The following is a 27,660-nucleotide window of genomic DNA, read 5'->3' as shown; positions in this document are numbered from 1 at the left end:
TTACATGGAGTCATGAGCTTTCCTTCTTGTAAGCTGTAACAACAGGACTGGTATTTTTACTAATGTGGTATAATTGATTCCCCATAAATGTCTCTGCTTCCTGCAACATTTTTCTATCTTCTTGCACAAGATGAGAGAGGTGAGGTACCCAAGAGCAACCTACTCCCACGTTATTTCAGGAGGCTCATATTTACCAACTCAAGTTCCTTTCTTCCACAGGTAAAAAGAGTCATTCAAGATTGTATAGACACCCATACATAAACACTGAGTCAAACTAGATCCCAGATGCAGATGGAGAGGACAAGACCATGCGGCAGAAACACATACAGACAGCTTACCTGAACAAGGAGGAGCTAATGGCCACTAGACTGATAGCTGGGAAGCCAGCATGGGACTGACTCAGGCCCCCCTGAATATGGGTCTCAGCCAGAAGGACTGAGCAGTCTAAGGGACCTCAGACAGTGGAGCCAGGATGTATCCCTGGTTCACAAAAGAACTTTGCGAACACATCCCCCATGGAGGGATAACTGCCTTAATCTAGAGACAGGAGAGAAGCCCTAGTCCCTACTTCACATGACCTGTCAGATCTACATGACCCCAACTGGATGGCATTCCCCTACATATGAAATTGGGGTGGGGGGATGGGAGTGGAGGGTGGTTAGGGTGCATGTGAGAGGGCAAAGAGGGTAAAAGGGAGGGAAGGAGGGAGAAAGGGATGGAGGGAGGGAGGGAGGGAGGAAAGGAGAGGGAACTGGGATTGACATGCAAAATAATAAATTAAATTAAAAAAAAATGCTTTGACTCCAAAATTTAAGTTGAAGGACAAGTTATTGGGGAAAAGGATTTCTATTTTTGTTTCCACAGAAAATGAAAAGATGTGGATTCCTTCCAGACTAATGTGGTTTGATCACGCCAGACCGCCTGAAACAGAGTATAAGGTGATCCTACATTCAAAACAGCTGGACAAAGCAGCCCTACAGACTACAGCCAGGATTTCTGAATCTTCTTCGAATCCCCCATGACAGCGCCCCGTACCAGCAGGAAGTAGTTTGGAAAGAACGACACCCAAATTCCCAAATATTGTGTATAAATGTTTGTTACCATTTAATTGGACTTTATTATATAAAATAAAATAATAAAATAAAAAATAAATTATTATACAGTCATGTGACACATCAGAAAAAGTATTTTTCTCTAGTTTTCATGACTGGATATTCATACTTTTTAATAATAATGCTTGGGTATATTGTGTTATTAAAAATGTCAAAACAAACAAATAAATAAACAAGCCAGAAAGGTTAAAAAAAAAAAGATTGTATAGAATACCAGAGAAGCTGCTGAGAAGTATAACTGTAAAACAAAAAAGTCTGAAAGAAATTATAAAATATACAGCTACTTGCCAGGCGTTGGTGGTGCATGCCTTTAATCTCATCACTCAGGAGGCAGAGGCAGGCAGATCTCTGTGATTTCAAGGCCAACTTGGTCTACAGAGAAAATTCCAGCACATTGGCTTTCCATTAAAATAATTATTTTTTGTTGACTCCCAATAAAGTATGTACACTTTGTAAATACTTCTTGGTTGTTGGTTCATGTTTTTCTCAAATTAGGGTGCTTATACTAAGAAACTGTCTGGTCTTTTCATAGAATTTCCTTCATGCTAAGAGTTTTTGGTTAAAAAAATTGTACTAGAAGTTTCTGAAGATATATTTTGTATTAATTGTGTGTGTGTGTGTGTGTGTGCCCGCCCACGCGTGCGGGCTGTGTATGTGCACATATGTGTGGGTGCCTACAGAGGCCAGAAGAGGGCATGCAATCCCCTGGAGCCAGAGTGGTTAAGAGCCACTTGATGTGGATGCTGGCATTTGGTTTTTCTGTTAAAGCAGTATCTAGCCAACAGCCCTGGTAAGAAGTGATGGTAAACATTGATTGGCAACTTCACAGCATCTGGAAGATAAATCTCTCAGCATGTCTTTAAGGGAGTTTCTAATTTAGGTTAGCTGAGCTGCTCTGTGGTTTGATGGGAGATGTCATTATGTATATATGTTTCTCATACTGGTTAATAATAAAGCACTGTTGGCCAATAGGAAAGGAAGATAAGAGGGACTAGGAGACAAGGAGGAAATAGGAAGTAGTAAGGAGGAATCAAGATGGAGAGTCTGGAGAGAGCTGGACGCCAGCCGCCTCCCCAGTAAGAGAAGGCCATGTGAAAATACATAGATCAGCAGAAATGGGTTAATAATTAAGGCAGAGCTAGCCAATATGAAACTAGTACCTGGTCAACAGTATAATATCAAATACAGAGTCTCTGTGTGTTATTTGGGACTGGCGCAGCTGCCGGACAAGAGTGGCAGCGGGTGAAAAAACCAAACTCCTTACAAATGGCGATGGGAGAGGTCATTCTGTATGTTTCTCATACTGGTTAATAATAAAGCACTGTTGGCCAATAGGAAAGGAAGATAGGAGGGACTAGGAGACAAGGAGGAAATAGGAAGGAGGAAGGAGGAGTCAAGATGGAGAGTCTGGAGAGAGCTGGACGCCAGCCGCCTCCCCGGTAAGAGAAGGCCATGTGAAAATACACAGATCAGCAGAAATGGGTTAATAATTAAGGCAGAGCTAGCCGATAAGAAACAAGTAACCGGGCCAACAGTATTGTACCAAATACAGAGTCTCTGTGTATTATTTGGGGCTGGCGTGGTAGCAGGACAAGACCAGGCATCAGGCAGAAAAACCGTACTCGTTACAGTGGTTGGCAACATTCTTTTTTGGGCTGAGTTAAGATGGAGGCATGGTCTTAAGCTAAATGAAAAGGAGAAAATAAACAGAGCACCACCCACCATTCACCTCTTCCCAACTTCCTGACTATGATTTTAATATGACTAGCTGTCTCAGGCTCTTGTACCAAAATTTTCCCACCATGATGGACTATACTCTCAAAATGTCAACCAACATAAATACTTCCTTATCTAAGTTTCTCTCATCATATATTTTATAAGACAGTGGGGAAAATAGCTAAAACAAAATTCCCATCAGTGGAGTGGAGAAAGCCACAAAATAGCAGGGGACCAAGGCTACATTTTAGTCTTCTCTTGGGTTGAAATAAATTTAGAAAATGCTTCAATGAAAAACATTTAAAGACAACACGATTTTTAGTGCACCCCAGTAACATTGCTAGAAGCAGCTAGACTTCTATATTTCTACCAGAAAACCCTTTTGTTGATTTTACCATGCACAGAAAACAAGTTACATTATAACAAGTACTAAGGAAATGTTTTTCCTAAAGAGCACTGGCTCCTCATTAAGTGTATAATGTAACTGAAAACAAGTGATCTCCTTTCTGTTCATAATTAACATATGGCAAACTAAGAAATAGGCATTTCATGAATTATATATCATATTTTGTTGAACTAAATTTTACAACACTAAATTCTGCTTCTGTAATTTCAGTCTTTGCTGTTTGTTTCTAAAATACATTTCCCTCCTGTGTTAGTCGGGATTCTCTAGAGTGATAAAACTTGTGGAATGAATCTATATATAGGAATAGGATTTATTAGAGTGGCTTTGGTCCAGTTAGTCCAACAATGGCTACCTGTGAATGGAAGGTTTAAGAATTTAGTAGTTGTTCAGTCCATGAGGTTGGATATCTCAGATGGACTTCAGTACATGCCAGAGTCCTGAAGAGGTGGGCTCTAATGCCCTCAGAGGAATGGACTTGCTAGGAAGGTGAGGGCAAGCAGGCAAAGAGCAAAAGCTTCCTTCTTCCATGTTTTATATGGAATTACATACATTTTGAGTTAAGTTTTGCAACACTAAACTCTGCTTCTGTGATTTCAGTTTTCACAGTTTGATTCTGAAATACTGTTTCCACCTGTATTGGCTTCCAGAAGAAGGTGTGGCACAGATTAGATGGCTTTTCCCAGACCAAAGGATCTATATCAAAGGTGTGTCTTTCTGCCTCCAAGATTTGATTAAAAATAGATCTTCCCAATTCAAATTAAGCAAGTTAGTTCAAGATACAATCAAGTGTGTCAACCAAGAATAGCTATCACACCTATGTAAAATCTTGAAATAATGAAAGGTGTCTGTATTATGTCATGTAATTGTTCAGAACCTATTTCTAAATAGTTCTCCCTTAGGTTTGAGAATTGCTAGAAGGTTACATTAGCAAGAAACTGTGGAGTATATTTTTCATACTTTAAATAGTTGTATAGAATTCAGAATTCTGGAATTTTTAGCTCCTGGATTTTATGATTGGGAATTTTGTGATAGAGAAAGTTTATATAACTTCTTGCTGGCTTCTCCTACCACAGTAAGCCCATGAAGCTGCTGCTGTGCTTTTCAGTGTGAAGATTTAAGTAATCAGTGGGGAGGATCTTTGTCCTACCTCAACTGAAAGTGTAGGCTTTGGTGACTCCCCATGGGAGGACTTACCCTTTCTGAGTGGATAGGGGTGGTTTAGGGGGGAGGTGGGAAAGGAGAGGGAGGAAGAGGGGAATGGGGAACTGTGGTTGGTATGTAAAATGAATAAAAAATAATTAAAATTAAGGCCTCGAAAGGTCTCCTTAGAGCTGGCTCCTCCTATGGTTTTGTTTCCAAATCAAAAGTCACCCTTTCCAGGAGCTCAACCTGGTTCTTGGTTGTGGATCTCTATGCCTGCTTCCATCAATTACTGGATGAGAGTTCTATGATGATAGTTGGGTATTCATTAATCTGATTACAGGGGTAGGCCAGTTCAGGCATCCTCTCTACTATTGCTAGAAGTCTTAGTTGGGGTCCTCCTTGTAGATTCTTGGGAGCTACCTTAGCACCAGGTTTCTTCCTAAGCCCATAGTGGCTTTCTCTATTAAGATATCTTTTTCATTTCTCTTCCACTGCATCCTTCTCCCCCCAGGCCATCTCTTCTCTCTTGTTCTCATCCCTCCTTCCCCTACCCTTAACCCCCATCCCCCAGTTTTCCCTGTAGATATCATCTAATTTCTCTTCCCAGGGTGATCTGTGTGTCTCTCTTAGTGTCCTCCTTGTTACCTAGCTTGGAGCTGTGGACTTTAGTCTGGTTATGCTTTGCTTTACATCTAATATATACTTATGAGTGAATACATACAGTGTCCAAGAGATGGAAGAGGGGACATATGAGCAAGGGAGGTCAATATCATAAAGGAGAAATCTACAGAGACAGCTGAACCAAACTCATGAAAACTCATGAACTTTAGACCTACAACTGTGGAGGCACCAGGGTACCGAATTAGGCCCTCCATATGTGGGAGACAGTTAAGAAAATTGAACTATCAGAGGGGACCCTGGCAGTAGGACCACAATCTAATCCCGGTACATGGCTACCTTGTTGGAGCCCATTACTTATGGTGGGATGCCATGCTCAGTCTTAATGCATGGAAGAGGGCCTGGGACCTTCCCCAATCAGAGGCCAGACTGTGTTGACTCCTCAGTGGACTGGGAGTAAGCTATGGGGGAGGTAAAAGAGGGTGGGGGGAGGCAAGGGGTATAGGTAGAGGAGAGGGGGATGGGAAGAGGTGAGGGGTAGAGGAGGGTTGGGAGGGAGAACTGTGGTTGGAATGTAAAATTAAATAAAAAAAATAAAAAAATGTTAAAAAAAAGTTACCCTTTAAGTTTGTCCTACTGAGAGCCTACCAATCAGCCCATGAAGGAACCAGGTTCAACCTGCTATCTGTATAACCTCAGAGAAAATTCCTAACAACCTCAAGATAAGATTGAATGAGGCTCTTTTAGTTTTACACAGTGTGATTTTCTCTTCTATAAGCCTCCAGAAACCAGGCTGCCATCTCTCTCTCTCTCTCTCTCTCTCTCTCTCTCTCTCTCTCTCTCTCTCTCTTACACACACACACACACACACACACACACACACACACACACTTAACTAATCTATCTTTCCAGCCCAAGGAAACACTCAATTTTGACTTTCATAAACAAGTCTTAAATGAACATCCTGATAAATAAATTACAGGATCATTCTGTTTCAGATAGGATTATCTGTTTCAGATAGGTTTCTAGTAAGTCTTTCTAATTTGTAACTTTGCTCTACTATTGAATAGTTGAATACTATATTAAGTCCAATTATGTTGTAAATCACTTGATATTCTAGAATGTTCTGTCTTCAATTGCAAAATGGTGCCAAAGGGAACACCAACAATGTTTCTCAAGAAAAGGTATGAGTATGCCTGTGATCAAGATTCCCATTCCAGAGCTTCTTAGAATGAAGCAATGAAAAGAATAAAATTTGACAATGTCTTTGCTTTTTTTCATGCTAGCAAATTCTGTGGTGATGTATTATTTATGATTTAATAAAGATTGCCTGAAGTATCAGAATGCAAAGCCAGCTACTCTAGTTAGCAATAGAAGCCAGGCAGTGGTGGTACACACGTTTAATCCCAGGACTCAGGATGGATTTCTGTGAACTCAAAGCAACCCAGGGTTACATGAGAGTGAATTAGTCTAAAAGATTAACAGAGTTTATGCCTCTAATGCAAGCCCTAGAGAGTATTTGCAAGACAGAAGCCCAGTGTCTCAGGCTGCATTCTGAGATTTAGTCTCCAGCCACATTGAGGAGTGGCAGCAGTCTGAGGCTTGGAGGAGAGCTTATGGGATAGGGTCACCTCTTTCAGTCTGAGATAGAGGTAAGAGATAGTGGCTGAATGCTTTACTTTTCTGATCTTCAGCTTGAAGCTTGAACCCCAATATCTGGGTCTTTATTATTCATGCCACAAAATTCTCTAAGGAGTTTCAATGGAATTAAACACAGCAATTAGGTATTTCAGAACCAATATGCCTAGAGATATCATAGAAACCACAGAAAAATGTAAAAATAAATGTAAAAATACATAATTTATTCTTTCAACTTGCATAGCAATTGTACTTTGAAATTATACTAACCTCTTCAAGAGTTAAATGTGTAAGGAAAGCTAAATTGAAGAATATAGTAAGGAATAAAATTGGAAGAACAAGTATTTGTCCTAATGTATACAATTTAGCAAAGTAAAATTATTTTTTTAAGACATGGTGTTTCTGTGTAATGCATAGTGGCCACAAGTTCACAAACCTGCTTCAGCCACCTAAGTTCTAGAGTTACAGGCACCCACAAGCCATATGCTTTCTCTATATTTGTTTTGTTTTGTTTCATTATGCACAGCTAGGAGCTGATCTCAAGTGTTTGCATGAATAAGGTAGGTGCTCTACCACTGAAGTGTACCCCAGCTACATTTTGCTTTATATATTTTTATGGAATATCAATGAATTGTTCAGGCTAACCTTGAACTGGCAGTGTAGCCCATGTTAGTCTTGAATTTGTGATCCTTATATTTCAATCTCCCAAATGGCTGGGATTATATGACTGCATCACTGGGCAACTATCTTTCTACAAAAGTTGTACCTTCATCCTATCCAGGTCTGATGAGAAGCTGTTTCCTGTTCATTTCTTTGTAAAGTTAAAAGTCATTTTCAGACCTCATTGCAACCCTCTCCAACATTATATGTTTCTCGAAGTGCTTATTATCAGAAGTAGCAATATCCTTTTCCTTAATTATTGTGTAATAAGTACTTGGGAGGGAGAGCAGAGCAACAGATGATTGAGAAAAAATAAAAAGTGCAAGCTTCTACAGTATTCTTAAATACTGAGTAACATTTTCTTCAAGTTATAAGGTGATAGCAATACACAACGGTGTGACATTTAAAGAACTACTTAAATATGTAGAGGAAGTCCCCTGGGGAAATTGTTCTCAGGGTTTATCCAGCATGTGGTTTCTTTGAAGGTGAATTTGGTTTAACTTATAAAGTGTAGTTATAGGCATAAAGGACAGCAAAGCTTCTCTGCATTGTCTTGTATCACTGTGAATGAACACAGAAAATGAGCCTTCTTATAACAAAGAAAAACAACAAGAAAAATAAACTGAAAAAGAATAATGTAGAACTAATAAAGTTGAAATAAAAAGAAGAAAGAAAGAAAACAAATCAAAGCAATTAAAACCCCAAAGTATATTAAATGGAAAATTTCTCTCCTACTTTTTAAAAAATTACAAATAGATGTTCTTCATACAATATATTCTGGTCATGGTTTCCCCTCCCTTATCTCCTCCCAGGTCCTTCCCACCTCCCCTCCCATCCAGTTTCATGCCTTTTTTCTCTATCTCTTTAGAAGACAAAGAGACAAATAATAAGTAAACCAAATTAAAACAAAACAAACAACAAAAGTATGAGAAACACACACATACCATAAGAACACAAAATTGGAGTCCATCACATATAAGCAAAAGATGAGTAAGGCAAAAACATGTCCAAACAAAGCAATATGAGACAAAATAATCTCTAAAAATGCCATCGAGTTCTTTTTGTGTTGGTTAGCTACTGATGGGCATGGAGTCCAGCCTTAAGTGTCATTTGTATACCCAGTGAGACACCATTAGAGAAAACTAATTTTTCTTCTGCAAGCAGTTGAAAATGGAGACTAAATAAAAATTCAGGGCATGGTGGTTCACACTTGTAACCCCTAACTTTGGGAGACCAAAGCAGAAGATCAAGTGTTCTAGGAGAGCCTTGGTTATGTAACAAGATGCTGTATCAAAACAAAGCAAAAATAATAAAATTTTAAATTGGCTAAACAAATTCTAACTAGTGGGAATTTAGTTTGTTAGATGGGTGAGAAAGATAGGAGCCTTCATCTCTTCTTCCTTTTCTTTCCAATCAGTCAGGATGTTTGTGTCTCACTATGCCCTCATAGTCGTTACCTGAAGCTACTTCCTACTTGTTCTCCTTTTCCTGTTTGGTTCTCAGACTGGGAGATATTTATCTGGGACCAGCTGTTTGGGTTCAGACTTGTTATAGGAGGGCTTCCGAAGGAAGGGGTTCTTCATCCTTGATTGTGAAATTCTTATCACTACAGAAAGCAGGGTCATATTCTGCCCAACATGGAAGTCATCTTTCATAATGAATTTCAGATCAGTGGGAACAGCTTTGTCTGAGACTGAGACATAATCTGAAAAAGTACTAGATAATCTGAGACCTGTGTTGCCAAGAGGAACCCTAAACAGGGACTTAGTCTGAGCTGAAACTGTAGCAAAACTACCGAAGAACCCAGAGGTTGGCAGTCTTTCCAGGCCCTGAACATGTCCTCAAAACCTTAACTGAAGCTCCACAGACTAGACTGTCAGCTTTTGTGTTCTCTTCACCCCTGTGTAACATATTTTCCTCCTTGAAGTTCTTTCTTTGGAGCACTGTGTTCCTCACTCTTTCATAAGGAATAAAAGAAAGAAGAAAGGGAATAAGAAAGGGAAAAAATGAAGAGGAGGGAGGGAAGGAAAAGCAAAAGAGACTTAATGTTGTCAAGGAGACTCCTGTGTAGCCAAGCAAATCGAGACTGTGACATCTCCAGTTGAACAGCCAACAATACACATTCTCTTACTGATCAGTTATGTGAAATAAGCAGCCCAGTTAGTCTTTTTGAACTTGAATGCTTTCACCCAAGTGAGATTGTGAAAGAGTAAATAATACCATTCTCGTAAAATTGTCATCAGAGTTCCTGATACTCAATAAAAGTTGAACAATGTTAGCTGTCGGTCATTTATTATTCTGGATGGTTGAAATTCAACCATTTTTAGCTAATTTATTAGCACTCATAGTCATCACAAGGCCATGGGCCTCTAAGACAGAAAAAGGGAAACATAATGATGCCCTTGTTCGATTCATGCCTTCAATGGAGAGTTTGCATTTCCACGAAGATAGGCCATTTCATTTTACCTGTAGTGAGTTTTTTTTTTTCCTTTCTATATTATAAAGCAAACAAAAGAGAGTTTTTGGAGGCCACTTTTTCCCCAAATTAACCAGCAATATTTTCCATATTTGTGTAGCAAGGCAGAAGACCTCACTACAGCTGCTTCTATGCTCATGCACCAAAGCAGAGAGTCCTAACTATTGCCATGCTCATGAACAAAACAGAGACAGTCCCTATAATAAAAGGGTCACACACATCTCAAGATCAATAGAAGAAGGAAAGGGGAGTCCCTGGAAGAGAAATACTTAAATCCAATAAAAGCTCAGATCCTCTTAGAGTCAATTGTGCCCAGCCTTGTGTTACATTTTCTATCTCTGAAGTCTATCACTTGCCAATAAACTTCACTTTCAAAAACTTGCTCTGAGTTGTTTACTTGTATATACTGACAGGGAAAAAGAACCCACTAGTGTATCTGGTATAAATCACATGATAAGTCTGTTGAACAAAATGCTCATGATTAGTTTTTTCCTGTCTCTTTTAGAGGACTTTTGTATTCTAGGTCATTCTTCCTACCTCCCATTTGATTCATTATCCTTGATCTTCAGACAATAAATAGATATCTTCTATTCCAGCCTCAGATTTCAGCAAGCATCCCAGTACTGTGGTTGAATATGGTTTGCTCCCCACACAACTACTGAGAATCATTTAGAAATCTGAATGGTATTGTGGTGGGGACTGGAAAGTGGGGCTTTAAAGAGATGACTAGGTCATTAACAGAGACAAATGTCTATTCTGTGGTGCTTCATTAGTCACTTCCAGGGTAGAATGTTAGAAAGCAGTTCTGCTCCTTGCTTTTTTTTTTCTTCTGCACACATCTATGTGCTCTCTTGTTTTCTTATGAGAGGAGCAGTGTGGCCCCCACCAGAAGCTAAGCAGATATAGCCATAATGTTGGCTTCTCCAGACTCCAGAGTCATGAGCCAAAACAATACATACTTACAATATAAAAGTATTCTTTATAATTCAGTAACATACAGGCTATTATACAACAGGAAGGCCAGGTTTCCTTTCTAGGTTCCACTACATTTTCTATTCTAAACATACATGCGTTTTGTTTTGTTTTTGCTAAGCACTCCTTTTTCCAAAGTATCTAGATATCTAGAAAAAGTATTCATTATTTTCTGTGTCCTTGTCATTTTTCATTACCTCATTTTCCCCAAACCCATTACAATCAGGCATCTATCTACTGTTATCAACTAAAAGAATTGCTTATAACATACACGTAATTTATTTCTATAGCTATGTTTTGCTTCATTTTGACAGTAACCCTAAAAGGTATATGGTCTGTTAATGTCTTCTATATATAAGGAGGTCAAACAACTAGCCCAAGTTCACAGATCTGAAAGTGGCAGATCCAAGTAGAATTTATATCCACATCCAACTTCTTGTTGTATCCTCTCATTTATCTGACATGTGCTCTGACGTAAAACTCTTTCCTATTTGATTCCATATTATTAACATTCTAGTGGGTCTTGAGTTGACATCAGATATTGTAGTGGGATATTCACTTTGTCTCCTTCTGTGGCACTGACCACACCCATTGGGGGGGTGGAGCCAGGGGCGGAAGTGACCTGGGGAACTAGGTCAGAGGATGAGGAGGCACTGGAGAGTGCTCTTTTGCCAGCCACACGGGGACAGGAGGACATCCAGAGGAATTCTTGGAAGCAGGAACCTGTTGGTGTTCACCTGTCTATGTTGTGAGTTATTTCTCCCTGAATAAACATCTGTTCAGCCTAATTGTTTATCCTGATCCTTATTAAACAGCAATAAGATATAATTAAAAGAAATCTATTAAAAGACATTGCATACCTGAGGAGGTAGTGGGTATGCCAGTGCTTCTAACTGGTCTTTGTCCTCTAACATTTTAGCTGGAGTAACTGATCCAAACACATCTACTATAGCAAAGCCCATGGAATCTGGCTAGTACAGAGCAACAGAAAGAAAGAAGTAGGGAAAAACAGAAGACAAAAGAATGAGAGAAGAAGGGAAGAAAAGTGGAGAAGAGTGGCTACCCATAGTAAATACTGCAGCTCTGGCAAGAAGGAGCTCCTTGACTAAAAACGTGGTCCCATTGTACCCATGGCAACTAGAAGTATCAGGCACTGATTGCTCCAGGTATCATATAAAAGACTGGTGAAGGAATATAACAGATTCCTGAGAGCAAAGTCAGATGTACCTAGAGCTTCCCCAGTCTGACCACAGCACACATATATAGTTTCCTTTCAGAAAAATAAAGGTTCACATGTATTTTGTCTCAGATCTTGAAGAATTTAACTTGGATGGAAATCTCATGAAACTAAAAATTCTAAATAGAAAAATACATGATATGTATAATAATAGTCTATATGGGAATTCAACATATGGATTCAAGTATTTGTATACAAAAAGTTAATGTGAGGTAATAGTGCCAATTCTTCTATTTCAGGGTGCTTAGTTGATAATTGGCACGTCTGGCATAAAATCACTTTCTATCTCAGTTTCCTTAATTAACAAATTAGGAAAGTGATTCTGAATCAAGGGTGGAAAAACCACATTAATGGAAATTTATTGACTATTTAGAAAAGGGTGGGAAATATGTAGCCAGAGTAATTTTGTGTTAAATTCTTAAACACTTTGCAGCAATCATTGCAAACTTCTTTACACAATAAGTACAAGCCTTTTCTGAGTGTGAATGTATTTTTCTTCTCCTTCATAAGTTTGACTAATGAAGCTTTTACAGAGTAGAGTACAATAACTCCCTAGGGATCTCTTTCCAACACTCAAGTGATTTCTTTTTTTCCTCTCTGAAAAAATAATGGCATTGTGCTTTAGACTGTTCCAGGATCTGAAAGAAAGACAAACCATCTGATTTGAATGACTAATAAAGACATTAAGTAGCATGAAATAAGAGATAGAGTTCAAGTCCCAAGCATACTTTCAGTTTTAAATTGCAGAACAAAATTGATTTCTTCTTACATTGTTTCTGAAGCTCACTGGTGATTTCTCTAAGGCCCACCTTTTATTTTCATGGTCACAGCTACTTCAGAAGTGTTTGCTTATCACTTGAATGTTTCCCAAGGGATGCTGTTTCTTTGCACCAAATATTTACTGCATAAGGACATTTGTTTCCTTTTTAAAATTTAAATTAGACCCAATCTTATTTTATATATCAATCCTAGTTCCCCCTCTCTCCCCATTCTCCCATGCCCCCCACTGACCCCCATCCCATCCCTCTTCTGCTTCATAGAAAAGGTGAGGCTTCCATGGGAGATCATCAAAGTCTGTCATATTATTTGGAGCAGGGCCTAGGCCCTCCCTGGTGTGTCTAGGCTGAGAGAGTATCCCTCTATGGGAAATGGGTTCCCAATGTCCATTTGTACACTAGGGATAAATACTGTTCCACTACCAGAGACCCCATAGATTGCCCAGGCCTCCTAATTGACACCCATATTCAGGGGTCTGGTTTCATCCTGGAGAGGCTATCTTAAATGCCCTTTCCCTACAATGAGATTGATGACTGCCTTATATGTCATCCTAAAGCTTTCATCCAGTAACTGATGGAAACAGAAGCAGACACCCACAGCTAAGCATTGAGCTGAATTCCTGGAATCTAGTTGCAGAGAGGGAGGAGTGATGAGCAAAGGGGTCAAGACTAGGCTGGGGAAACCCACAGAAACTGCTGACCTGAACAAGGGGGAGCTCATGGGCCCCAGATCGACAGCTCGAAAACCAGCATAAGGGCATTTTTTAAATATGGTTTTCACCCCTGAGACAGGGTCTCGTTATGTAACCCAGGCTGGCCTCTAATTCTCAACCTTTCTACCTCAATTTTCCAAGTCCTAGGATCACATGTATATACTACCAGAAGGAATAATATTTTAATACTGTAAATTCAATGTTTTAGGCCAGGCTTGTTTAATGCAAAACAAGTGGATCTATGTGAGTTCAAGGCCAGCCTAGTCTATACAATTAGCTCTAGGCCAGCCAAGGATGCATGCATGAACGCGCGCGTGTGCGCGCACGCGCGCGCGCACACACACACACACACACACACGTGTGCACAACAAAAAGTGTGCGTGTGGGGGGGGGTGTGTATCCCAGGCTATGCCCCAGGAACCCTTCCTTGCCTACCCTCACTCATGTGGCCTGATGTCAATTTTGACAAAGTATTGCTCTTTGATCAGTAATACCATTTCAGTCTGAATAAAGTTAGCTTGCTTCTTTTGCAAATTTCTAAGTCCTTATTTAAAATCTCTAGGAGGATGTTAAAAATCTAAAACCCCCTGGCCTAGATCCTGAGCTACTACAAAGCCAGGTTCCCCCGTCTGGCTCCCTTAGACACAAACTCATCTGTAATTAGAACAAGTAGACAAAACGAATTTGTTTGTAGGCTTTATTTTTGTTTTAAATTAGTTTTTTTTTTAACCTGACCCTTATGCTAAGTAGTAATAACCATGATACCATGATACCATGGTATCTCTATTTTCTTGTAAAATACTTTAAACTATATCTAACTATAAAAGTCCTTAGCAAAAGAGCACCTAGAAATGTTTTAGTGTGTTCCAGTCTGTGGTGAGGTAGTCTCTAATTGCTTTTGTTTTCTTTTATCCAGAGTGTCAGAAGGGTAGAAGATCATTTTATAAATCTATGAACAATATTGTTCATGTGGATCAACCAGGAATTTTCTTCTTTTCACACTATTCTTCATCTTTGTCTATCAGTGAACAAAGGGTGCTTGATTGGTCAGGAAATTAGATGTCACATATATCAGAATTCTATTTCCCATTCCTAGACGGATATCTTCTGGTGACATTTGTTTCAATAGACATAATTTATTACTGACTTCACTGTGATCTGGGCTTTGTGTTTTGTTTGCAGTTACTTACCCAGTGCAATGTGATATATGCAAATGTTCTTCCCAGATCATCTAGTGCTGTCTCTGAGGACACTTTATTTTTGAATTTTTAACTATAGGAGATATGTTTTGATATAATGAGAGAAGCATCCAGATTTAGTTTCTTTTTTTTTTCTAGATGGCTGCCTAGTTATCGCAATATTATTTATTAGCTAGCTCCTTTCCTTTTATTAAAATATGGTTACTTGTGCTTGGTACATCAGCATGTTTTTCTCCTCCACTGATCATTTCATTGATTTATAAGGAATGATGCTATGTTGTATGAAATGGACTTTTGAGGTGTTGAAGTATTTTCTTCTCTCAACATCCTTCTCAGACTTGTTTTACCTGCATCCCATTCATACATTTCAGCACATCATGTGCCCATTTTTTATTTTTCTAGACATTTAACATTTTCCTTTATTTTTCTTTTACCTTTGGTTGTTTAGGCATGCATTAGTTTTCATGTTTTTTTTAACATTTCTCCTATTTTTGATTTAAGGAAAGATATTTCATAGGATTTCAGACTTCTTAAATTTACTATCTTGTGCTGTGACACATATGATCTATACTAAGGTGTTCTTTGTGTTCAGGTGACACTGTATGTTTTGCTGTTTTGTAATTTAGAGTTTTTTTCAATGACAGCCATATCCTGTTTATGATACATTATTTATAATTTAAGAAAGCCACTGGAGATCAAAATACAAAGCTAGCTACAGCCATAGAGTCAAGTGGTGGTGATACATACCTTTAATCCTAGGACTCAGGAGACATAGAAGGACAGATCCCTGTTAGTTCAAGGCCACATTGAGCTACATGAAATTAATTCAGTCTAAAAGTGAAACAGCTCAAACAAAGGTGATCTCAGCACTTGGGATCATATGACTTTAATCCCAGCATTAGGAAGGTGGAGACTGGAGTGATGTGGCTGGGTGGAGAGAGGAATATAAGGAAGGAGACAGGAACTCAAAGGACTGCAGTCTGAGGCTTGGTGGAGAGTAGTGCAGTCTGCTTTGTACTATGAGGATTCCTGGAGACAGGATCACACACTTCGGTCTGAGGTAGAGATAAGAGCTGTCATCCATGTTGGGGTGGGCTTTGGCGATATAGCTTTGAGTCATTCTGTTCCTCCGGTAAATAAACAGCTTGAACACCAATATCTGCCTCTGGGTTTGTATTAGTTGTGTTATAATAGCCATTGGAATGAAAACATGATTTAAGTCTGATTTTTTCCCCATTTTTATTTGTCTGAATAAGATATCTGTTGCTAACAGCGGAGTATTAAGAGTGAGCTTCTTGCTTCTGTAAGGCAAAGGACACAGTGGACAAGACCAAATGACAGCCCACAGACTGGGAAAAGATTTTCACCAATCCTGACAAAGAGCTGATCTCCAAAATATACAAAGAACTCAAGAAACTAGTCAACAAAACACCAAATAACCCTATTTCAAAAATGGGGTACAGAACTGAAGAAAGAATTCTCAATAGAGGAAATCAAAAAGGCTGAAAGACACTTAAGAAAGTGCTTAACATCCTTAGCTATCAGGGAAATGCAAATCAAAACAACTTTGAGATACCATCTTACTCCTGCCAGAATGGCTAAAATCAGAAACACCAATGACAATTTATGCTGGAGAGGATATGGAGAAAGGGAAACACTCCTCCACTGCTGGTGGGAGTGCAAACTTGTACAGCCATTTTGGAGATCAGTATGGCAGTTCCTCAGGAAAGAGGGAAATAGTTTATCCCAGGACCCGGCAATCCCGCTCTTAGGCATATACCCAAATGATCGACATCCATGCAATAAAGACATCAGTTCAACTACGTTCATAGCAGCACTACTTATAATAACAAGAACCTGGAAGCAACCTAGATGTCCCTCAATTGAAGAATGGATAATGAAGATGTGGCACATCTACACAATGGAACACTACTCTGCAGAAAAAAATAATGGTATCTTGAAATTCGCAGTCAAGTGGATGGCACTTGAAGAAACCATCCTGAATGAGGTAACCTAGTCACAAAAAGAGGAACACAGTATGTACTCACTCATATATGGATTTTAGACCTAGAGCAAAGGATCACCAGCCTATAACTCACACCACCAGAGGAACTAGGATACAAGGTGTATTCTAAGAGATTCATATAAAGTCCCTCACAGAAGTGGGAAGGGACAAGTCCCCCAGAGCACAGGGGAAGTGAATGGAGAGAGAAGTAGGACAAAGAGAGGGGGAGGAAAGGAAAACACATGCGTCTAGGAAGATTGAGTCAGGGTAGGAATAGAAGACAGAAGAGAGAGAAAGAGAGAGAGAGAACATAAAAGAGGGAGCCAATATTAGTTGAAGAGAAAATTGAACCCAAAGAAAGGAATAGAGACCTACAAGACTGCCGCCAAGTAACAATTTGAGCAATTTATGGAAAGGCTACCATAAATGCTCTTCCCAGATAGTGAGTCCCCGGATAGTGAGATCAACAACTAACTTATCCATGGAGCCCTCATCTAATACCTGTTGGAAACAGAAGCAAACACCCATACCTAAAAACTGAGTTGAACTAGAACCCAGATGCAGATGGAGAGGACGAGACCAGGCTGCAGAAACACATAGCGACAGCTTACCTGAACAAGGAGGAGCTAACGGGCCCCAGACTGATAGCTGGGAATCCAGCATGGGACTGACTCAGGCCCCCCTGAATATGGGTCTCAGCCAGAAGGACTGAGCAGTCTAAGGGACCTCAGACAGTGGAACCAGGATGTATTCCTGGTGCATAAAAGGACCTTGCAAACACATCCCCCCATGGAGGGATAACTGCCTTAATCTAGAGACAGGAGAGAAATCCTAGTCCCTACTTCAAATGACTTATCAGATCTACATGACCCCAACTGGATGGCATTGCCCTACATATGGAATAGGAGTGGGGGATGGGAGGGGAGGGTGGTTAGGGTGCATGTGAAAGGGCAGAGAGTGTAAAAGTGTGGGGGGAGGGAGAGAGGAAAGGGGGAGGGAACTGGGATCAAATAAAAATGATATAAAAAAAGAGTGAGCTTCTTAATATTTATTAGAGTGTCACTGTCCTTCCCTTTGGTCTATTAGTATTAAATGCTTTATGTTTAGGTAATATTTTAGAAGCTCTTGATGAATAGTCTCTTTATCATAATGTAATGCCACTATTTGTCTTGTAATAGTTTTTACTTCAAGCGTATTTTCTCCGATACAAATACAGCTTTGCCTACTCTCACTTGCTTCCCATTTGAATGGAATACCGTTTTTCCATTTTTTCTGTTTACTTAAAGGCAATAGTGTCTCTGTGTTGTGTGACACTATTTCTTGAAAGATGGGAGCAAACATCTATTCACCTCAAATAGGAATCCAAAACTAGACTAAAGTGAGGATACCACCCAAGTCCAACTTACTGAAACAATGGATTTTATTCGGTTTATTTACAGGCGAAACAGAATGACTCAAAGCTGTATCACCAAAGCCCACCCCAGCATGAGTGACAGCTCACAGAAACTGGAAACCTGGAAAGCACTGTTCAACAATGGATCATAGAGTCCTTCCCAGGCGTCTCAGGCAGTCTTCGCCTGAGAACACCTTTTTGCACTTCTGTTGCTGATCTCTTTGTGATGAGGACCTTTTCTCTAGCACTCAGTTTTTACTCATTACCTTTTGTAATTCTACTGTAGAGTTTTACTTTGTGACCACCACAAGTCTTACAGAAGCCTTCTTACAATTTTAACTGGACTTTGAAGCTGACAATTACTTGATTTTAGTATTACTATAAAATTTATCTAAGTAATACCTCACAGGTGTGACAAAAGGCTTGTTTTCTAGGTAATTCTTAATATGTCAAGTTAGCAATCAATATTAACTATCACAAATGACAATGTATATTTTTCAGTAGTAATGGTAGTAGTACTAGTAGCCTAATAAAAATAAATGTTCAAGATTAAGGAGTTTAAAAAATGTTTGAAAATCCATCTTACCATGGCTAGTGAAATGTCCCATGATGAGAGTATTCAAAAACACCCCATACCCTCCTTTAGTGAGGACATCAATAACTGGGCTAGAGCCAACTCTACAGTCTTCATTTTAACTGGTAAAATCCTTAAAACCTGATTTCTCAATCAAAGTCACAAATCTGAGGTGCTACAAGTTAGTAATCCAGAATGTCTGTTTGAGTGAAGTGGACTGCTATTTTACCCATAGCAAAGATACATAGATGAGAGACTCTGACAAGACACTCAGAAGATCCTCATACCAAGATGGTGCATCAGAAATATAAGTCATCATTCTAGTGATGGACACACATTCTTACATGGGATGAGACTGAGAGTTGTACCTACTGTTACTTTCTCATAAGAATCATAGCCTTTCATTATTTCCCATAGACATATAATCTTCTAGAGTCAAAGGGTAAAAAGATACTCTGTTGCCATTAGGAATCAGGACAGTAGGCTTCCTGTTGAACTATGAAACTGAACAACATGATTCTCTAAGTTCAAAGCCCATTTCCTGAACTTGTAAAGCATGAATTGTTCATTGATTAAATTCTAAATTTAAATAATAATATTGAATGAGAAACAAAAATAATGTATTCAATATATTAAAGCAAAGTAACACAGAGGCAATGATGATTTTGTTAAAAAGAGAAAATAACTTATATGTGACTTACTTTATTCCTAAACTTCCATACCACCTAAGAGCATAGGATCAACAGGACCTTTCAATATTTTCTTGAAATATGCATCTTAATTTCAGTTGGAAAGTATTTTAAAGAAATCCTTAAGAGTCTGTTTCTCAGGAGATGTATAGGTTATAATTATCACTTCTCATGCTGAGAGTTGTCTTTTCACATGTTTATTGTTGTGCAGAACTGTTTTAGGTTGATACCATCTTGTATGTCTAGTTCTGCTTTTGTTGCTTGTAATTTTGAGCTCTTATCAAAAAAATCTTTTCTCAGATTGATATTCTGATTTAGTTAATATACAGTGCATACATATGTCAAAACATAACGTTTTCTTCCATGAATAGGTGCAATGGTTACATATCAGCTGAAAACACTGTTTTGCTAATAGCATACAGCAACATTTAGCAATTATTATCACTACTATTATCAACCATACCCAGATGCTTTCTTCTTGCTGATACTGCTTCCAGTTCCTCCCGCCATCACTGAACATCAGGAGGTAGCTGGTCACCCAGTCAGAACTCCCGTATGCTCCCTGGGTGGCCACAGCTGTGACCTCCATTCGCTCTCCAAGGTCAATCTGCAGCCACTGATACTTATTTGACACAAGGGGTGTCCATCCACCAGCCCCTTTTTGAAACAAACAAACAAACAAACGAAAAGTAGAAAAACAGTATAAATGAGGAAATTACTGAAGGGTATATATGATGAGGGATTGAAAACTCTAAGATGTAAATACATAGTAAATTCTCATTAGAAAAGAGAAAGAATTACATGAAAGTAAATAGGCTCTACATTGTTTTCATAATTGGCTAGGTGACCCCTGACACCCTATAGGACAGCTCTCCCCTGAGTGTAGAAAGTGCTCAATGTGACATAGGAGTCTAATCATTTCTGTCACTTCTGAGGACTGGTGTGTTCAATGGCCTGCGTGCTGGTGCAGGATTTGACCTTTGCTGATTATAAGAAACTAAACACTTATAACAGGAAGTACAGTGTTGTGCATTATATAAACAAAAGTACTTATTCATCAATTAAAGCAGACATTTAGAAGAATCAACAAAGAGGCCTTGTGAGAAACCATAAGTAAGATTCCTATCACTATAAACAATAAAAATTTAAAAAAGAGAGGTGATTCACAACATGTTCTTACACACAGGCTTCAGTGCCTGAGTGAAATTATGCTGGGAAGCCATGGATTTCTCTCACATTTTATATTGTTTCATGAACAGCACAGATTAATTTTTGACGAGCTCATGCTTTCCTAAAGACTGTTCTGGGGATTGTGGCAGGAATGCCAAGCTTTGTCATTGTTTTATTCTTATATTATCATATGCTGATTTTTCCACTTTAAATTTCAGAGCTCTGAGGAAACAATTAAATTCTGCCCTGTGTGTTACAATTTAAAACAAGGGAAGGAAGAGAAATGGGAACTCCAAAACTTAGATCATTTGCTGAGAATGTTAACTGATGTTTCTATGCAGTTTACTATATTCCCCCCCAAAGTACCCAATAGTTTGACCATATACCTATTTTTTAATGAAAACAATAAGAGTTGATTTACATACATTTGCAAAATATCATTTAAAAATCTGCCCCTCTTTATTTTATTACCCCACACAAGCATATTTTCATTCAATTTATTAATCACTTTATGCTTTTTGATAATATATCACTGGTTGAATTAAGTTTTTACTTTGTAAGTTTGCTGCCTCCATGTTATTATTGTGAATATGCTTTAGACTACACAGTTTCATTTTGCTACCTGGAAAGGTGTTGTGAAAGGAACAAACTGAGATGAAACCCCTCCACAGAAGCTTTGAGAGACAGAGACAGACAGACAGATAGACAAAGACACTCACTCACACACACACACACACACAGAGAGAGAGAGAGAGAGAGAGAGAGAGAGAGAGAGAGAGAGAGAGGGCACATAACCTACTGAAGGTAGTGGTGTCCGAGAGTGTGGGTTGACTTTGTCATGGTAGAATTATATGGAAGTGTCATAGTTAGGGTTACTATTGCTTTGATAAAACACCATAACCAAAAGCAAGATGGGGAGGGAAGGGTTTGTGGCTTATACTTCTGCATCATACTCCATCACTGAAGGAAGTAAGAACAGGAACTCAAACAGGGCATGAACTTGGAAGAATGAGCTGGTATGGGAGCCATGGAGGAGTGCTGCTTGCTGGTTTGCTCCTCATGGCTTTCTCACCCTGCTTTCTTATAGATCTCAGGACCACCAGCCCAGGGATAGTACCACTCAAATGTACTAAGCCTTTCCACATTTATCTCTAATTAAGAGAAGGCCATACAGGCCTGCTTATAGCCCAACCTTATGGAGACATTTTCCCAAATGAGGCTCCCTCTTCTCTGATGATTCTAGCTTGTGTCAAATTGACATAAAACTAGCCAACCCAGGAAGGATTACGGGGTGTGGCCTTGTTGAAGGAGGTATTTCACTAGCAGTGGGCTTTGAGGTTTCAAAAACCCAGTTCATTCCCAATCCTCATGTTCTTTCTCTCCCTACTCTTCTCACTCCCCTGCCCCCCCCCGTGCCTCATAATGTGCCATACATTATAGAGAGTTTTCTTCATTGCTACCGTCATTCTACACCTTATACCACATATGATGAGTAATAGGGTCAAGAGATACCCAAGGCCATAAAATGTAAGCAAGCAAAGAAAATGTTAAGACAAACACTATTAAGAGCTCTGTAGGTAAATCAAACAAAGCTAAATCTCTTTATTGGGAAGCATGGCACTTCTCTTTAGGATAATTGTTTCAAATGGAGTTTTATCTAAATATGTGATTATTTCCATATAAAACATTAAATAATGAAAGAAATATTAATTATTCAGAAACCACCTAAGATAAGAAGGCAGGAAGACAGACAGACAAATGATAAGGTACCACAATGCCTGAATTCTACTATGATCTTGTAAGTTTCTCCTTTCTTTATTCATCTAAAGAACTTATCTTCTTTTTTAAATTTTTTTTTATTTTACATATTGATCCCAGTTCCCTCTCCCTTCATCCCTCCCTCTCTCAATCTTGTAAGTTTCTCTATGTAAGGAACATGAGCTCATCTAGAAATGATCTTCTCCTTTTCCACATTTGAGATTTATAGATTCTTAAACTTGCAATCTTTTTGTCAATAGTTAGTCCTTTTGTTGAAATGAATTAAAATGTGTCTTTTTTTTTACCTGATTTCAGTTAGAAAAGATATCAGTTCTAAGTATACATACTTATACACATACAAATACCAATGTATACACATACAGATAAATATATGCATGTCTGTATGTAGAACATTTTATATACTTCAATTTTTTGACTGTATTTCTTCAAGTAAAAAAAAACTACATAAGTCTTGCTTTAGAAACTATCTTTTATTGCATTTACATTTAGCTTTGTTTCCTCCAGCTTTTTCAAGCTGAGCAGAGAATGTTCAACCTCCCAAGAACTACACCTGAAGCTCAGATCTCAGTGTATATGCACCAATTTATACAGTTTATTTCCTTACAAAATAGATCTGCATCTTCTAATAGCATTGAAAATGGACTAGCTGATAATAGGCTTACCATTAACATATAAACATATTAAATTTAAGTGGTAAAACCATCTAATGAAATGTTGATATCAAATTAGATAGTAAATGAAGTTTTAACTATATTGACTATAAGAAAAACACTGTAAATATAAGACCTCAAATAGGCTAATTGTTTATCATTATAACACTAGTTTAAAGAAGAGTTTTATTGGCTTTGATAGGTAGAGTGTAGCAAGAATTACTAAAGATAATATAAAGGCTTATTCCACAAAGAGTATGATATCTACTTACCAAGAGGGTACAATAATTCTAAACATGTATACACTTAATAACATTTTCAAATCTAACCTGATAAAATTTAAATAGATCTATTGTGTGGATTGAATAAAATTGTCCCCAAAGGCTCATGCATTTCCATTTTTCCCCCAGATGGTAGAATTGTTGGGAATGATTAGGAGGTGTGGCCTTTTTGGAAGAAATATTTCACTGGCTTGCATGGATAATTAATCATACTTAGCTTACTTTAGCAAAGCTGGAGAAAAAATATGGATTATGACATATTTCCATACAATTAGGGAATTAAGAATGGACATACAGTTTTTAAAGTGGAGGGATGGGAAGAGATAAGAAAAGTGAGAGACTTTATATGAGCCTCAAAACCAGAAACATATTTTGAGCTGTCATGTCTTTTTTTTTGTTGTTATTTTTTTATTATTTTTGTCTTATTTTACATATTGATCCCAGTTCCCTCTCCCTCCCTCTTTCCCTCCCTCCCATGCATGTTCTAGTCTGTTCTAATGAACCCTGCCATAACCAGAATATGGTATGGACTTTCTAAAGGATGGGCTAATATTGCTGTTAAATAAGGATCAGGATAAACAAATAGGCTGAATAGATGTTTATTCAGGGAGAAATAACTTACAACCTAGACAGATGAACACCAGCAATTTCTACTGGATGCTCTCCTGTCAGAGGCTAACTCTTCTGCAAGAGTCACTTATATATGAACACTTATATATCTAAACTTAAGTGTAAAGCCAGAGTAATTTAAATATGAAATGTCCACCATAGGTATGTGTGCTTTGACACGTGATCCCCCCCCAGTCAACATTAGTCTTTAGTAAGGTTGAAGAGATTTTAACAGGTGGAAATTCACTGAAGAAAGTTACAGAGGGTAAGCCTTGATATTTTATAGCCTAGATCTACTTCATGTGTTTCTGTTTCATGAGTTTGTATGTAAAATGAACAGCTGCCTTCTGTGCCTTCATCACCATGATAGACTATATCCCTTTAAACTGTAAGCCAAAATAAACCATTCCATCTTCAAGTTGCTTCTAGCTAGGCATTTGGTTGCAATAATAACTAACATAGATTTGTGCTAAAGTTTTAACACAGTTGAGATTTCTTATTTCTTTAGTCTTCTTTACATCAGTAAAATAAAACACCCAAGATAATTATTAAGAATATAAAAAGAGAAGGCTTGGCTCATAAATTATGAAAGTTTGAGCCCATAGTCAAGTGACCCCATTGCATTTGGCCTCTGGCAAGGGACATGTAGCAGAAAAGGGTTCGTATTTCAAGAGCAGGAAACCTGATGGGAAGAGGAAAAGGCCAAGGTCCCACAATCTCTTTAGTGGCATGTCTTTAGAGACTTAAGCACCTCCCTGTAAGGCCTCATATTCTAATGATTTCACCACTTCCTTGCAGTACCACCCACGGTACCAAATTTTGGGGATATATCCATGCAAATAAAGCAGAAAAATGAGCCCATTTTTATGAGTAATGTGCTTGCCCAAAACACAGCAGTGGAGGGGATGGCAAAACAAAACAAAGTAAATAAAAGGAAAAACTAATCCATTTTCAACCTGCTTGGTTCCTTTTCCACTTTATTTTTTCCCTTGTCAGATCTAGGAGATACTATTGGTCTTACTAATTGAGGATTTTTCTGCCTTTGCTCATAGCCTCTGCAGCAATATTTTTCCTCTGGGTAGGATGACTCATAACAACCTTAGTTAGGAGCAAAGACTGAATTTTCAGGGTATTGGTGAAGAAAGTCAATGAACTTTGCATCCAGAGTGTATCATCCACACACAGAGTTAATACTTGTAGAAATTATGAGTGTCTTGAAGAAAACTTGCATAATTCTCTCTCTCTCTCTCTCTCTCTCTCTCTCTCTGTGTGTGTGTGTGTGTGTGTGTGTGTGTGTGTGTGTGTGTGTGTGTGTGTGTGTGTGTGTTTGTTTTTTTGAGACAGCATTTCTCTGCATTGTTTTGGAGCCTGTCCTGGAACTAGCTCTGTAGACCAAGCTGGCCTCAAACTCACAGAGATCCACCTGCCTCTGCCTCCAGAGTGCTAGAATTAAAGATGTGCACCACCAATGCCCAGCTAATTCTCTTATTTTTACAGCAAACATTTACATTATGAGCTTTCCCACTGACTTTAAGTACAGAGTAATATGGAACAATACAGATTTTACTTATCAACTTTTCCCTATAAATTAGACATGTTCTCACACACACACACACACATACACACATGTATATATACACACACACACATATATATATATATAATACATGCATAGACATATATAATTATACACATACACACTTGTATATACATACATTTACCTATAAATAAAAAGTTAATCTGCCATGAGGCTATTAAAGTAATCAAGCAACACATTAAGGGGCTGAATTAGAGCAAAATCCATGGAAATGAAGCAGAAAGGTTTTTAATGAATGAACTATTTCAAATAAAAAATTCACAATTTGGCATCTGATTAAGAAAGCAGGCTGGAGAGAGTTGTGAAGCTTGCCCCCCATCCAGATTTATATTATGATCTCCATGGAGTATAGGTACTACTGTAGCAAACTGGTATTTGAAATTAACAATTTAATTAGATTTATTTATGCATATATATATGTGTGTGTCTGAGTATTTGAGTGTATGAAAGCACACATATCATGGCTGTATATGGAGGCCAGAAGATGCCCTGTGGAAGTCAGTTTTCTTCACCCACATGCCCCAGGAATGGAACTCAGGACTTCAGGCATCAGGCACCTCTACTCACTGGGCCATCTCACTGGTCTGATAGTTGGAATTTTACAAAGTAAAGCTTGAACATTTTTTTCTCTGTAGTATACATTCATTTTCAAAGAAGTAGAGACCGTTTGCCCTACTGACACTAGATTCTATTCTACATTGATTTGTTATGTCTGTTTCACTCATATATATATATATGTTTTTGTATGTGAAAAAATTAGCACCAAATATGTTTTCTATATTTATGGAAAAATCACCAACAATGTTGCTATAGTTACTAAATAAAGCTATAAATTAATGCATTGCTTTCAGTTGACCCAGCACAGATCTCTTCTTTTTTTCTGAGTTAATTATTTGTACAGATAATAGAATATATACATACATACATTCCTGGAAGGCTGTTTCTGTAGAGGCACACAGAATAGTTCTGGTCCAGAACAATTGCCATAGTCTGAAGTGTTTGTTACTGCTGTCCAGCTTACAAAAAGCTTCCTGTGTTTCAAATCCTTCATTTTAAATACTGGTTATTTTATGAAAGCATTAAAAGAAATCTATAACGGATTCCCGTATTCTTCTAATCACCAACAATTACAAACACACAGTATACCTCTGAGCCGTGGGATAAGTATGGCCTTGCCTTTAATCCATAAATAAGTTTCATTCCAGATTTCATTTTTGATAGTTGTTTGAATGTAATTGGCCCCATAAGCTGATAGGGACTGGAGGTGGGCTTTGAGGTCCCATATATGCTCAAGCCATACCCAGTGCCTCAGACCACTTCCTGTTGCCTAAAGGATCAAAATGTAGCTCCGTCTCCACTCTTACTCCTTCTTCTGCACTGTGTCTGCCTGCATGTCACCATGTACTGCTGCTATGATAATGGAATAAGCCTCGGTAACTGTAAGCCACTCAATTAAATGTTTTTCTGTATAAGAATTGCCATGGTCATTCATGGTGTCTTGTGACAGCAATAGAAACTCTAATTAAGACAATGGTCTTAGGATTCTGTTTATATTTCTGTACATGGGCTTCATAAGAGTCTTATTTAAGTGTCATAATAAGAGCTGTATACATGATTTTAGTGGGTTTTGAAGTGACATGTTCAAAGGATTTAAAAGATTAAGTGACAATGTGTTTTCTCTGTTTATCCCAAGGTATACTTATTGTTTAGCATTTTCATACATGTCTCCCAAAGGCCTGTGAACTTTAATTGGTTCCTGGGGTGGTACTAATGGAAGGTGATGGGACATTTGGGAAGTGGGGCATCATGGAAGATCATTAGCTCATCAGGGGTATATTCTGGAAAGGGATTGTGAGATCTAGGTACTTTCTGCTTTTGCTCCCTAGCCATAAGGTGTTTCATCAGGATATTCCATTGCAGAGGCAATGCATAGGGGAACAAATCAATCATGGTGTGATGACTCCAAATTTTTGAGCCAAAGAAAATCTTTCTCTTTATAAGTTCCAGTATTTTGTTGTAGCCACAGTAAGTCCACATCCTTCTTGGTCTGTAAGTAGCCAAGGCACCATGTGCTTCTTTATGTCAAAGTGGTAGCACCATGAGAAGTCCCATTGGGGAACCTCAGAGGTCTCTAACTTCAAACTTTTTACAGAAGTGAATGTGCTTTCTTCCATAAGACTGTATTTTTAAAGCAAAATGCAACCCCATCCCAGTGGAAGCCTCATTTGGACAGGGCCTGAAAGCGCA

General features: G+C 38.4%; 1 protein-coding gene across 1 annotated transcript in view; it reads right to left on the bottom strand.

Annotated features, from left to right (window-relative positions):
* Positions 1-27,660, bottom strand: part of LOC127229121 (contactin-associated protein-like 3) — a 115,146-nt gene that overhangs the window by 80,665 nt on the left and 6,821 nt on the right. The window contains exon 2 of the mRNA XM_051194120.1: positions 19,791-19,984. Coding sequence (XP_051050077.1) covers positions 19,791-19,916 — 126 coding nt within the window. The 5' untranslated portion in view covers positions 19,917-19,984. The remainder of the gene's footprint in view (positions 1-19,790; positions 19,985-27,660) is intronic.

The sequence above is a fragment of the Phodopus roborovskii genome, unplaced genomic scaffold (genome assembly GCF_943737965.1).
Source record: "Phodopus roborovskii unplaced genomic scaffold, PHOROB, whole genome shotgun sequence".
NCBI classification, from domain to species: domain Eukaryota; kingdom Metazoa; phylum Chordata; class Mammalia; order Rodentia; family Cricetidae; genus Phodopus; species Phodopus roborovskii.
The sequence above is the reverse complement of the archived record's forward strand: the minus strand, read 5'-3'. Positions and strand labels throughout refer to the sequence as shown.